Source organism: Corvus moneduloides, chromosome 6, assembly GCF_009650955.1.
Source record: "Corvus moneduloides isolate bCorMon1 chromosome 6, bCorMon1.pri, whole genome shotgun sequence".
NCBI classification, from domain to species: Eukaryota; Metazoa; Chordata; class Aves; order Passeriformes; family Corvidae; genus Corvus; species Corvus moneduloides.
Window position 1 is genome coordinate 52,950,484 of NC_045481.1, and position 15,168 is coordinate 52,965,651.

Sequence of the window (15,168 nt, forward strand, 5' to 3'; positions counted from 1 at the left end):
TTCAGTGCAGCCCAACATTTCCACCATCACATAAATACGTGCCATATTCTTGACATAGAGAAATCTGATTAGGACTATTTACCTTCAATCTTTATTGTCTTATTATTAAGTTATCAATGCTATTTGTAAAGAATATTAAGTTAAAGAAGCTAATTGTAGTAAAGAAGTATTCAAGAAACAACTGACAGGTTTCTTTAAATACTGAAAGTACATGAAATATCACAGTAGTTCTTCACAGTCAGAAATTCTAACTGACCAAACAGATTCCAAGTAGTTTGCAAGAAACCTTCTCCTGTCTTATTCTTTACCAATTGCAATTTAAGACCAAATCACACTTCCCCGTTATCCTTTTTAAACTTCCTTAAGCACACTAATCCTCAATAATATATACTTTAAAACAAAAATTGGGTAGAGACTCCCTTCCCCACACCCAAAAGAAAAAAAAACCAAATAAAGGTGTTAGTGGTCTGCTCTTTTTAAAATTTTTTTTTTCTTTCTCCATATAAATGTCTCCTAAGAAACATGTGGCCAACGAAGATTCACCAGCAGGATACTTGGTACTAGTGCCAGGTACGTGAATTAAATTTCTGACTGAGTTAGAAGCCTGTTTTCTTTGACAGTTAGCTTGAGGTTCAGTGTTTCCACCAAAAGAAGTCAGGACAATATTGACTGCATCAGAACTGAAATTACAGTACTTCATAACACTCTTATCCTTCAGCTGGAAAACAGACTCATTTCTCAATCAGAAAATGCCAGGAGAATGCAGGACAGGAATGCAATCGTCACACTGGGTTTGCTATTGTGGCTGTAGCTATGGAAAAACAAACATGGTACACCTTCACTCAGAAGTGACACTCAGCGGGTACAAATGGCACACCTGCAGTGACATTCACATTCTTGTTTAAGAACTCACAACTGCCAAACTGGCAGAACTGGCAAAAAATCTGGGCAAAAGACTGATCTATCCTGAGGTGGTAGTTCAGCTTTGGAAGTGTATCAGATCAGTTTTGGTCTTGGCATCAGATTCTGAAAATGAACTACTGAAAACCTGCAGTGAGCTCTCCTAAGCCCTCACTGCTTCCATGGCCGGATCCCTGTAGGCACTGGTTGGGTTCTGGCTGTTCTCAGAACTGTGCTCCTGCTGCAGATCTCAAACAACACCTATTTCCAGTGTTAGCAGTAGGGCAGAGTCCATTTCGTGGGATCACCTCTATACAGAGGTTTGAAGAGCTTTTGTTTTCTTTTTTCTTCTTTCAATAAAGAATTGAAGATTGCTTCCCATGTCCAAGACTGTTGTATTTTGGGCTTGGGCAGCACATGGACTCTTCCAGGCAGCTACCGCTTTTGGCTGTAACCACCAATGACTCTGAGTAGCATAGGTAAATTTTTTGCAAATTTTTATATATCAGACATTCCCAGACTTATTGGATGATATCAACTGTGCCACCTGGAGTCCATTTTAGGTTCTGTTGAGTATTCCGTTTTAAAAAAGGTGGTGGTCCCATTCTTAAAGTATATCATAAACCATATTTATGCATGTACTTAGCATTCCATTTAAATAATCATATAGATAATTCCTCTTATAAAATTATTTTAGCAGCAAGGAATTTGGTCTTAGAATATAATTATATTCTTCCATGGAAGAGTTTCTATTTCTACCCAATAATAATGAATAAGGAAATTAATTAGCCTCTTAAAACCCAAAGGACTTAAATGCAATTAGTACTTCAACAATCAACAATAAATTCAGGAAATACAAAGTAAAGCACTAACTGCAAATGCAGGTTTTATGATGGTCTTCAAAATGTCAATGTCCTGTGCAAATTGTTCTTTTAAATGTCTTGCTTGTTGCTGATTACTGCCACAACCTTACCATGATTCAACACTACATTATTTGTACGAATCCTTTACAATAAGAGGACAGACAGGAGTATTTATCAGAATGGCTTCCTGGCAAGGTATGCTCACCATGTATCCCAAACCTGGTGGTGGAGAGTAACTCACGTAAGGGATCACGTGTAACAGCCATAGGGATGACTAAGCACTACCTTTAACAACGGTGCTCTACTACACAAACTTGCTCAGGGACCGTAAGGGCGTGGTTGCTCCTTTATTATTCCGTTCGTTGCTCCTGTCGGAATCCTGAGTTCCACCAGGAATACTGATGGGCCGCAGAACAGCTGGCCTTCCCTTCAGGTGCCTCTGACTTTTCGTCGCAGGAGTTGTAGGAATGGTAGATTCCCAACACCACAGCAAAAATGACTATTGCAGCCACTACAAGCCACAACACATTCCAGTGTTTGCACAGTTTGGGGTACAGGATATATAAATAATTAACGACGACTTCAAGTCTGCTGTAAAATGAAAAGAAAAATGTTATACATTAATCAGATGCAAATTTATTATCTTAAGCTTTTCAATTGGAAAGGTGTCATAGGTGGTACACCATCTTTTTTCCCCAATACAAATACCTTGTCAAAGAAGAATCAAATTGTAAAGTTCCTTTATGAAGAGCTGTACACTCAGATATTCCAACTCCAACTAGTCTATATGAGAAATATTTGTGAGACAGCTGGAGACTGTAAACATGACTCTTATTTCTCCCACCTGTCAGCTGGCAAATCTCAGAGCTGGATATCATGCAAAATTCTGCACTGTTCGTAGCTTGAGCAACTAAATTCAACATTGGAATATGTGGTAAACATTTCTTTCCAATAATGATCTTTCCATGACTAATGAGATGGCTGCTCTCTGAACGTGGCTGAAATCTCAAATCAACAGCTGTTTATAGCGATAATGGTTATGGAATGGAGATGAATTCTTCTGGATCAAGTAAAGATCCCTGCCTTAACCTGGGATTGGACATATTACTTGCTTTGGCCAGCATTCAGTTCCTCTGCATTGTACAGACAGAGAGCAGTGGGTACAGATGGATGCAATGTCACTCTAGTGACAGCAATGACACACGGCACAAAGTCAGATTCCTGAATTACAACCTTCATGAGACACTGCATATCCACAGGGAGATGCCTTTTGGCATCTAAAGAACTTTTATGGAACATTCTTTTACCTCAAAGCAGAAGCAAACCCCATCAAGATGAAGCATCTTGATGTCAGCGTACAGCTTTAGCTGAAATATCAAAATCAAAAGTTTTGCATTTTGCAATTACTTTGTCACAGAATATGCCCTTCTGTGTAAATACTGCTATTTCAAATATGCTTCCCTAGACGGAGGAAAACATGCCAAAATGAGAGTATAAAACATTTGGTTGGGTACCACAAAGAGAAAAAGTGGGCCCTCTTTTATGGATATATTACACCACTGCCTCACCTGCTTTTCAGATTTTTTATCTCATCTTCATTTTCACTTTCTTCATGTTCATCATGACTTTCTTTGGGTGTCTCTTCATCTTCTTCCTTCAGTTCCTGAAGTTCTTTGGTTTTCTTCAAGGCTTCCTGATATCTTTATCAGACAAAACGTTTATTTCTTAGTCTCAGATGTTGTAAAAGCATGATCTTATTTAATGAAAAATTAGCTGTATGTTTTGTTATATGTAATAAAACACAAGTAGCAGTGTTGCAGCACTCAAACAAGAGTAAAAATTAGCTGAAGACCACGAGTAAGGCACACAGACAGCCACCCTTCCCTAACAGAGTATTATACTACAGCTAAGGCCAAATTTATCATTTTGAACAAGAAAAAGAGGTTGTAGTCCTCAGCAGAGAACAACTTCTGTCTATTGTAAAGGAGTCAGTAAATATTTCTCTATAATTTTCCATCATTTTCAATATCCTCTAGATACTTTTTTCCCCTGGAGAATAAATGCAAATCAATCCTAAAGACAGATGGCATATTGGATTCTGCAGGAGAGGATCAAAATTTCTGTCTCACTCTTCACATAATACAAAATTCTTTGCTTGACATTCAGAAACAGATCCCAAAGTTGTTAATTGCCCCAAAACATGCTGTAAAGCACTTTGTGACACCAACAACATGACTACTGTATTTAAAATTAAATTTTAAAAACATATGTCCTCCTCTGGTAGCACATATTTACAGATCTAGTTCACAAAAAATATTCCCACCCCTTGTTATATGCTTCCTCTTCTATCTTGGCTTTCATTTCAGGACTGATCTCTTCCAACCCACTCTGTGTCACCACAGAAGCTGAGGTTTCACAGTCAGGCTCTCCATTTGACTTTCCACTGACAAGACAAAAGAAGCAGACAAATAGAAAATAACATCACAGAAATCTGTTGTGTTTGGAGTATACTTCAATTTCATGAGTCATGATTTGTCTTTTTTAATGTACATCAGAGAAATGAAATGTCTTTCAAAAGAAAAAAAATTAAACACCAAGAAAAATATTAGTTTCAGGACGTTGTGATTTAAGAACAGTAATTATTATGTTTCTAAGGTAAGAAAACTTGCATTTTTATTCTTCTTTTAAAAATAAAAAAAGAGAGCCTTTGTTTCCAGGCTCATCCATGACATTTATTTGCTATTCGTGAAAACATTTCCCTCAACTTTCTAAAATTCATCTTAGAAATTGTAATCTACTACATAAGAGGAACATAATAGAAATAATACCAAATACTAATTCAACAAAACATTGGTTTTATTTGCCTTTTAATTATTCTCCTCTGCTGACTTTATCTGTTGAACTGATGCACATGTTAAAAAAAATACACATACCTCACTTTTCTCACTAGAACTTTTCTCAAGTAAAAGTTTTGAGCATTTAGCCTCAAGATAAGCTGTTTTATATTGCTCTCTTCCTGCAGTGCTCTCTTGTTATTTATTTGATCTGGGACAGAGAGTCTAAGTGATTGAGACATAACTTAGCAGATCTATCAAACTCAAGGTTTAATAAGCTCAACAGTGGATCCCATTTCAACTTCTGAAATCTCACTCTTTTTTCAGGCCTTATTTTTCTGGCACTACAATTGATGGCTGAATATTTCAACCTGATTGACACCGTCTGTGGGTAATGGATTTTCTCTCACAAAGTCATATTAACAGTAGACATTATTTTCACTTGGACTTTAAATAAACCATGACTATAAGCTTGAAGTGCTTACACATACAAAACTGTGTTGGACTAGGTAATTCTACACTATTAGACCATCTGGCCCATGTACACACACTTATGCTCAAACTTGAATTTCAAGTTCTGCCTCTGTTACTTGGTACCATGATTTGTTTTCTTAGATGCAAATATTGATAAGATTTTTTTGGTTGTTGTTTTTTCTCACAGAATTTCTGTCCAGTTTCAAAAGATGGTCTAGATCTTGCAGAGTTCTTTTGAATAGTAGAAACCAGTGCTGTAGTTCACCATTTTTGTTTTCCCAGTTGTTGCATACTTACATTCTTAGTAAAGCACAGAGGTAAAACAAAGACATCAGATAAATTTTGCCCTGCCTCAGCACTAATTTAAAATACATGAAATTCAATATTCTGTAGTGATCTACACAGTCTAAAACCTTTAATTTGCATGTTTAATGCATTATAATGAAGAGTAGTAATATCACAGTATTTGAAAAAATATGATGCTTTAAGTTATCATTTAGTATTAGCATTTAATAGGTAATGAGATGACCTAGGCAAAACTCACTTTTCTAGAAGTGCTGGCAGAGCAGGAGTGGATGTCAGGTTGCTCCTTCCATTACTGGGTGATTCAGACTGCAAGTAAAACACAGCAATAAATGTTACATTCATTAATTAGTTAACATTAATGACTGAATAGTTAAATAACAATTAATATTCATTAATTAATTTCAAATGAGTGTTCAATAAAAGGACAAAGGCAGTGTGCTGTTAGGTTTCTTTCTCACACTCATGAGCAAAGTATCTTTAATATGGTGCTTCCACATTGCTCCCATTAACTACAGGGAACAATGGACTTGCACACTAAGAATTTTCTCTGACATTCCCTTCTGGCCTGTTTATTTTTCCCCAGAAAATTCTTTCTCCTTCACATATTGATCACTGAACAGTAAAATTATCCTATTGCTCCTCTCCTATTATGCTAAGAACATTAATTTTTTAGCTGAGTTTTCAATGGCAAATTTTAAACAAAAATAATTCATAATAAACCATGGCAAACAAACACACCTGGTTCCTGAAACAATTAACTCTGAGTACATAATAAATAAATTGCACAAACAGATGCTTTTCTTACAAGTAAAATTGATTTAGCTTCTCAGCAAGACCCTCATTTAAATAACCCTATATTTTTAACAGAAAACTGCATAACTTTTAGGTTATGTTCCATCTTATCTCTGAACAGTGAGTATGCCTTGCAGCTTTTCTCCAAAAAACATTTGTATGGATTTATTATGTTCAGGTTAGAGTCTCATTTAATTTATTAAAGTTTTACAAACAAAAATTCAACACAGAGGCTGATAGCTCCAGTGATCCCAGATCATCACAGAACCTCTAAATTTGTACCACATACATTTCTGTACATTAATTACATTTATTTCTGTTCAGTGAACTTTTGGCAATGAAGAGCAGCAGTCCAGCCATGTTCTGCGGCTTCTAGTTAAAATTTCTCTTCTTCCGTGGACAACTATTTCCACAACTTTTTTCTTGTATGTTACTTTAGATCAAAAGGCATATAGCCTCACTAACGTGTAATGCCTCTGAATCAGCAGCCTGCCCTATTCAGCTGTTTCCAAAAGAATAATTTACTAAGATAGATTGTGAAGGCACATGTCCCTTACACAATAGGAATGACCTCTGTCCATCCCCTTTACTAGGATGGAGTCAAAACGAGTTAAACCAATGAAAAGGCTTCCATTTTTTAGTAACTACGGCTTGGCCCTATGGAAAAGTGGTTTAGACAAAACCTGGTGTCTTTAAAATGGGGGGTTTACTTACCAGGGATGGCATTGAAGGTATAGGTGAAGCTGTTGGTGACTGACCAGGAATGTTCAAGGAGTTAAACTTAGGAACGACTGCAACACTGACTCTTCTCCTGGGCATATTCTGGGAGAAACAACAATTCTTTTATTCTATCATACAACAAGACAGACTGAAGAAAAACTCTGTGGATTAATCTGTGGGGCAAACATGTAGGTCCTTGGGAAAAAGAGAGTTGGGAGCTAAAGTAAGATAAAAGGCTGTTAGGCTGCAGTTTTCCACAGAAATTCCTCTCATATTGTCTGGTATGGCAAGTGCTTAATGTGAAAGGAGGTGTGGCACAGGGATGCTGCTCTTTTCCCTCCATATTGAAAGCCCAGCAGTGTAAATCACACAACAGAAATGTTCTGAGTTTATACTGTCAGCTCTTATCATAGGCCTTTATCTTTGGTTAATGCAGATGCATAATGATACTACTGTGCTAGTGTCACAATGACTGGAAAATAATGAAGTCACACATGAAACTCTTGTCTTGCTGTGTACCCATTATGATATGCTGTAGCCACTATGATATATTAATTACATGTAACCCTACTAATTATAATTTGCTGAACAAAAAACATCCATTCCTTCCACAAAAGAGCAGCCCCCTCTCCCCCACCCCTGAGTTGTTAGATAGCATCATGCAACACTGCTTATATTTCCCAAAGACCATAAAAATTCTTTCTATGACAAACACATGCTAACTGTAACAATATATTCCAGCTCAAGTACAGATTATGTAAATTTTTGCTGTCGTTTGGTAAGTAGCCAAATGCTTCATCCCATAAAATCTATATAAAATCTATGCTTCCAACTGAATAAAAACATCAAAACACTTACAGCATGTAACAGCTTTGTTTTAGTATATATCCAAACACTTCTAAGATTCTGCTCTAGACAACTTTACAGGAAAGGAGTTAAACACAGGTTGAGTGAATACTTAGGAGTCACTCCATGATCCTGGTTCTAGATGAAACCAACCATACCTATTCATTAATGACGGTTTTACTTAATGTGCTTCTGAAAAACTACATAGGGAAGTCTGCAGGCATGGTAGGCAGTCCATTCTAGTGTTTGGGGTTTTTTTTCCCCTCCTGTTTATTATTTGGACTTGTCCCTTAAACTTAAATTGAGTATTTTTTTGAGACCTCTGCTTCAACTTATGGGGTTCTTATTCTGAAACCCTGTCTTGCCCTCAGCATGCTCTGTGCTGTAATTCTTTATATCCAACACTCAGAGGTGGCAGGAATAAACTAAACCTGAAGAACTACAACCCAAACAAATAAAAATATGGAAAGAAACAGTAGATTGAGTATAATGCCCATGATCACCAAATTTCATCATGGTCATACTGGGACTCATGTCTCCCAAATCACTGGTTGTTTTAGCAAGTTTTGCGAGAGACTTGATCTCCAACACTCAGAAGTTTTGCAGAAATAAAACGCTGGAGTTTCACATCAGGCTCTATTATTGCACAAAGTCGTACTAAATCATGTATCCAAAATTGCAAAGCATATGCACTAAACTGCATGAACAATACCGAAAATTTACCAGGACAGTTTTGAGCACAGCCTTAAGAACTGAGTGTATGTAGACAAAGAAATTTCACTACATAAAACGTTCATTTTCTTTATATCATAGAAATACCTTTCCAACAGTGAGAGACATGGATCTAGATGAACGAGGAACCCCATCTTCTGCATAGAAACAAAGATAAAGAACAGTCTTAGACTATATCAGTATCTCTAAATAATATTAATAGGCCCCTGCTTGTATTTCAAACTCAGATGCACTGTATTTATACAAGGTCTGTAGTGACCATGTATTTATTTGTCATACAGTCCTCTTCTCAGTTACACCTTGTCCTGGGGTGACAGTTCTCTTCTCAATTACACCTTGTCCTGCACTCTGGTGCCAGAGGAATGGAGGAAAATGCATTGGCAATGTCAATAGTGGTATACCACTTCGCTGCCTTGGACTCCAGCTCGTGCTGGAGCTCCAACATGTCCGGCACAGCAGAGCCCAGCGGTGGAGTCACTTCATTCAAGGCATGATAATCCACAGTCAGTCTCCATTCTCCTTCCGATTTGCACACAGCCAAATGGGACTGTTGAAGGATGAGTGGGTTTTGCACAAGAAATTTGAAATAATTCCAAAAAATCAAATCATTACTATTTTCACTGAATCAGGCAAAAAGCCCACTATTGGCCTCCATATACAAGTACTTGCAAAGGAAAATCCTCATATTTTAGTTTACAGCAAAGGCAAGAAAAGGTTGCAAAAAGAAAAAAATGTTTTTAATAATGAATTTGCCATCATCTGGACCTAAAAGGCAGTTGCAATAAAATTGTGCAGGGTACATAGATGTGCAAGAGGCCACGAGAAAATATGACTGGATCTCTTCAGAATTTGGGAAGTGGTAGTGATTTCAAATTACTGTATTATAGCATTAAGTATGGCTCATATGAAACATTTTAACTTATTTCTGTAACTTTTTAAGATCTGCTTCTGTAGATCAGAGCTTCATGAACAGGTTTCACGATACTTTACTTTTAATCATTAATAGCACCAACATCTCTCTGAATTAGAGGCAAGACAAACCCTTAAATTTTTATTTTTCCTTACCAGATGCACCATAGCTTCTGCTAGAATTCTGATTGGCAAGTTTCTTGAACTCCATTAATTCAGCATGATCCTTTTCATATGTCCTTTTCAGATTTTCCACATACTGCATCATTACTTCTGTTGCCTTTGACATACGCTTCTCCTAAGGAAGAAAAGAAGGAAATATCCAGGTAACCTCTACACATCTCCAACACATCATTTGCTTCTATGTGTATGGTCCTTGACAAGGCTAAATCTGGAATAGTTGTTCTTCAAGAAGTATTGGTGCCTCCATGACTGAAAATTCCTAAAGTAGTTAGGAAAAAATGCGCATTCATACATATTTCACAGAATATCATAATTTATTTAGTCATATACCCATACACCCTGCCTGTGTGCCTGTCTGATTAGTTATGTGGTGAGCCACATTTGTTTTCAAACCCTCAAAGGTCTTAGTCACTGGCATCAATCTGGTTACTTTAGAAGGCAGAGGGAACATTCTTGAATCTGGGAGGGTATTGCTGTGTTCTGATTTATATTCACTTTGTTCTCATAGTCTTTGTAATTGACTGATCTGTTGCCAAAGGCAGGTGACTGAATTAGATGAGATTTTTGACCCAGAAAAGTTTTCTTGTTTGTGCTGCACTGATTTGAAATTAGTTTCTTGTGCTGCAGCTGTAGTTCTGAATAAAATATGTGCTCCCATTGTACAGATGTTGGATAGCTTAATGGGCAGTCTTCTTCTGTTGGAATTCTATTTCCAGGCTGCACCAGTGTGTTACCTGACACTACAACACATGTCTTTAATCTGTCAAAATGGCAAATAAAACTCAGAGGGTGAATGTAACCTCTAGCCCTGGCTGGAAAAGAGTGAACACATGGATCCAGGATACAGTTAAACACCAGGATGCCCTCACCTGGCGAACGGCTCCAACCATCTCGGCACGGCTGGAAAGTCTGGCAGCCAAACGCCGCAGCACTGCGATGTCCTCCAGGAGCTTCTGGTAGGCTTCCCTGTGCTCATAGTGGTGCCACAGGTGAGCTGAAGACTGAAGCAAAAATACAGCAGCTTTATCAGCATGTCTTTAGTTCAAATGGAGTGGCCAGAGCCCCAAAATGGGGTAGAAATGTCCAGGCAGAACTCCACAGGGAGAAATTAGCCCCCGAGGGATGCCAGCACTGCCACCACAAACAGACCAGAGTGCTCTGCCCTGTCCTTCACTGCAAACTGCAGCACACAGTTTGAGGAGTTAGAGAGGGCTTAGCACAGCTGCAAGATTTTCCCTTCTGAAATTTATAGTGAAACACGTCTTGCCTCCCATGAACTCTACAAATGCTAAATTCATTTCAACTAGCACTTAAAAATGATTGCTCAGGGGCAAAGGACATTTTAATTCTCTGTGTACAAGGTATCAAGGCCATGCGTGTTCTTTCAGTTCCATGATACTTCACTTATTTGGAAAATAAGACATTATAGTCTCAAGAATTGCAAAGCTACTTTGATAATAAATTGCAACCAAAATTTGACTGCAAGGAGCAAAAAGGCATAAGGGAATATGTTTAAGAAAAGTCATGCACAGAATTTCAGATTTTCCTTTTTTTCTTGGCAATTGTAACGTGCTTATTTTCTCAAGCAAATCAGAAGTTCATGTAGACCAGCTTTCTCTTGAAGTTAGGTCTTTGAATAACACATAAATTATAACAAGACTGATTTAAAAAATCAGAAAGACTGGTAAAACTGTCATTGAGCCATAAAACATGAGCCTCTCCTCCAGAAATGAAGACAAGCTCTCAATGAGATTGGAACAAGTCTAGGTCTAATATGATAGAGTTTTTTCAGAAGCCACCACTGCTTTTAATTGCTTGTTAGTTTATTCCATTGTCCAGAACAAAAGCTTTCATAGGAAAGGCGTTTCCACTTTGTTATAAATTTTGTGAAAACGCTTGCAAAAGCCAGACTGTGGCGTGTGAACTGCTTAAAGGAAGAAAATCCTAATCACATCCATCCCATCCTGGCAACATGATCCCTGGTGCCTAACTACAGATTCTTAACAGAAATACATGGCAAATTTAGCAGACTTTTTTCAGTCTGAAAACCCTGAGATTTAATAGGCTGTTTCAGCTTGCTTTTTACACAGGGAACAGGGGGAAGATCAGCAAAATATTCAGAACTTTTTGTTTTGTTTCCCAGAAACAATTAATTTGAAAATGGAGATTTGGAATTCCAGGCGAAAAGATGTGAAGATCACAATCTTTCTTCAATTGTGTATTTTCTTATCTGATGATGCGCTTGATAAAGTAAATGGGAGAATCATATATTCTCCCCACTATTTCTCATAAGAATGGCAGCACCTTCTTGAAATAATGAACACTGGCTCTGAAGCTATTTCATTTATCAGCCTTGTGTCTAACCATCCCTCCCTTTATGCATGAAAACATGCACAGCACGTAAGTTGACACATTTTAGCAATATTTTAGTCATTTCAGTTAGAAAATCCACAGAAAGCTGGCAGGAAAGACTGAAAACTACTGCTGTAAAGGAACAGCAGGGACAACTGGAAGGAAAGCATACTCAGGCCCAAAACCTGTTCTTGAGATTGTATGTATTCCTTAAGTATTCCTTGCTGTTTCCTTTCACGTATCGTGCCTTCTAGTATCTGCAGTCAAGAGGCCTTTCAAGTCACACATCTCAGGACTCAGGTTTCAGAACATGTTGGTATCTGGACACCTCAAATTTACTGCCAAAGAAGGCTTGCCCAGGAGAGGATGGATCAGTGCTCAAACTGCAGTTTTGAATGCTCTTAGCATTCACAGGCTTATTTCAAGGACTGAACAGCAAATTCCAGGGAAGCATCCTCTAGGCATTTCCAGCAATGCTGGCCCACTCTGGCAGAATATGCCCTCTCTCTTTTAGAGTAGTAGGCAGCTCATGGCAAGGAGTTTGAGCAGCAGAAAATGAAACTTTGCGGCTGAATTTACAACAGTCAAACATATTTGCAATGTGTGTGCACTTTCATGTACACTATAGCTCAGGAAAAGAATTCCCGTTGTTTCCTTACCGTAATGGCAGCTTTAAAGTTTTCCAGTTCCTTCTCAGCATTCTCTTCAGTAAGATTTCTCTCCCTCTCTGCCTGGTGAATTCTAGATTCCAATGTATAACTATCATTTCTAAAGGCCAAGGAGAGTTGTACAAATACATTCTGTTTGGATTAAAAAAAGGCATTTTCCAATAAGTCTCACCGTAATATAATTTTCAATAACAACTTACGAATAAGATATGTGTTTAAAAAATTTTGCTGCTTAAATAAGTATTGAAACAGAAAATTGGAAATATTTTTTAAATTAATTTTCTTTGAAAAATCACTTCTATTTACTTCCACTAAAATGCAAATAAATGCATTGCTGCCCCTTTTCCTGCATGTTTTTCTGGGAGCTCTGTAGGGCAGAGACATAATGAAGGAAGCAGCCTACCAGAAGCATCAGAATCACAATGGATCTGTTTTCTAGCTGGACTTCCTCCAAGGGTCCCTAAGGTTTTTAAACACATAGTCTGTGCAGAGGAAGCCCAGGGATGAGCTCACCATGAGCATTGTTTTACATAAGGGATAAATGCCTACCCCTGACGTCAGCAAAAGATTAAGTGCTAACATTTTTATTCTCTTGCACCCTGCTTTTAAAGATCGTTTCTTTCTCTACCAGACTCATTATTTCTTAGGATTAATACCTTGCAAAGCACAAGGCACCAACAGCTCCAGTAGACTGCAGCATTGTAAATAAAGATCTTTTTCTTGACTGGTATGTGATTACAAAAAATAGAAGAAACAAAGCCTGCAAGCTAAAGAGCAACCTGCAAACAAAATTATTGGCTTGAACTGAGAAAGTAAAAATTATGTAAACTAACAGCAGGATATTATTATAAAACTGCCCCAAAGCTCATATTGTCCAATAAAAATGCAATTTAAATTATTTTGTTTCTGGTCTCATTTAATCTCAATTTTTTTACTACTTTAAGTATATTAAAATTATTTCCAAAGTGAATGAGTATTTTATTATGAAAAACACAAATAAATGTTTTGCTTATTCCTATCCTGTCATTTTACAATTTCTATTGCTCATATTTCACAAAATTGTTATTTTGATGGAGTGCAATATAGGGTTTTTTTAATGATAAATATATTTGGGGGAAAAAAATCACCCCATTATTAATCACCCCATTAGAATGAGGATTATAATAACCACCCTTAGACTTAAAATAACCACTTAAAATTGGAGAATATGTCTGAAACAATGAGCTTAAGAACATACCTCAACTTCTTTTTCAGTGAGCGGCGGGGAGCTAGAAATAAAAGCAAGAAATTCACATGTTTATGAGTTTTGTCTCTTAAAACAAAGCTATTCTAATATTTAATTGAAAACAACAACAAAATATATGTTTGAGTTTTATGAGTTTTCCACTACTTTCAGTATTGAATACAATCAAGCAATGGTCTTTCAGAAGTTCTCCACCTCATGCATCCATTTATATAAAATAATGTATATAAAAATTCCTTCACAATAAATGTTAAATATTTATTTAGTCTGCACAGAGAACCCTTATTGGCTGCTTCAGATGACTGAAGCTCTGGTGGTTTTGGTACAAAACCATGTGGGTGAATGAAGGAATGATTTTTGGCTGAATAAGTTTGGAATTGTTTTAATGTCTTGGAAAGTCCAAATCAATGAATTCACAAGTGAGTCCTTCAACTACATTTGCAGAATAAACTCCATTTCCCTGAAAAGTTGTCACCTGCAGAAAAATTGCAGACTTCTTACACACTCAAATTCTACCATTGGAAAGCATCATCTGGCCTGATTATTTTTATGGGGGAGAGAAATATTAATATTTTCAGTATGAGTTCTTATCTGCAGCAGCAATCCTGGAACCCAGGAGTGGAAAAATCTGTATAAAAATCTACTTGTAGGACCAGTTTTCAGAAAATCTGTGTTGCACATTCTAAGATGCAACAATTTGTGTCCCTATGACTGGAACTCCATAAGGAAGTTGACTGGAAACCATTGGTGTGCCCTCTCCTCAATGATGTGTTTCCCCTTCTAATGAGCTTTTACCTTCCTGGAAGCGATTTGTGCACTCGCAGTTTTCGCAGCAGTACATCAGGAATGCTGGGCATGACATCAGAGCTGTTCTTTGTCTCTTCCTCTTCAGTGGGGGAAGGGAGAGGTGAAGGGCCTAAAGACATTTTCAGATTAAAACAATTATGTTACTTGAAGAGTCATGCATTCCTTTCTGGAAATTTTTAGCTGAGATTTTGTAATAGAATACTGTCATTTTCTAAGGCTATTTAAGTGCCACCTGCCAAGATGAAGTCTAGTATAATGTACTATACTACAGATGTTGTGCACCATTTATTGTTGTAAATTACATCCTGTACCTGTTTGCATTCTATGTTCATTGAAACAGGATATAAAGATTATACTTACATTCTCTGATTCTGTCACTTTCATAAGGACCAAGAAATGGCTAACTTTTTTTTTAACTCATGTTACTCAGCTTCTGTATTTTCATTTTATTTAATTTTACAAATATTAGTTCCTTTATCTCCTTCTATCCTGCCAGAATTTAATGAAGGACTCTCCTGTAGAACAGGCAGATTCCCCAG

The 15,168-nt window shown here is 37.2% G+C and overlaps 1 protein-coding gene across 6 annotated transcripts in view; it reads right to left on the minus strand.

The window, feature by feature from the left end:
- Nucleotides 1-15,168, minus strand: part of MRVI1 (murine retrovirus integration site 1 homolog) — a 55,595-nt gene continuing 40,427 nt past the window's right edge. For 5 of the 6 annotated variants that reach the window (XM_032112330.1, XM_032112327.1, XM_032112333.1 and 2 more), the window contains 11 exons: nt 14,618-14,738; nt 13,817-13,847; nt 12,571-12,711; nt 10,429-10,560; nt 9,533-9,674; nt 8,555-8,604; nt 6,884-6,991; nt 5,616-5,683; nt 4,087-4,206; nt 3,332-3,463; nt 1-2,354 (listed from right to left, as the gene is read on the minus strand). In XM_032112330.1, coding sequence (XP_031968221.1) covers nt 2,114-2,354; nt 3,332-3,463; nt 4,087-4,206; nt 5,616-5,683; nt 6,884-6,991; nt 8,555-8,604; nt 9,533-9,674; nt 10,429-10,560; nt 12,571-12,711; nt 13,817-13,847; nt 14,618-14,738 — 1,286 coding nt within the window. In that variant the 3' untranslated portion in view covers nt 1-2,113. The remainder of the gene's footprint in view (nt 2,355-3,331; nt 3,464-4,086; nt 4,207-5,615; nt 5,684-6,883; nt 6,992-8,554; nt 8,605-9,532; nt 9,675-10,428; nt 10,561-12,570; nt 12,712-13,816; nt 13,848-14,617; nt 14,739-15,168) is intronic. The other variant, XM_032112331.1, reaches the window with a different exon arrangement.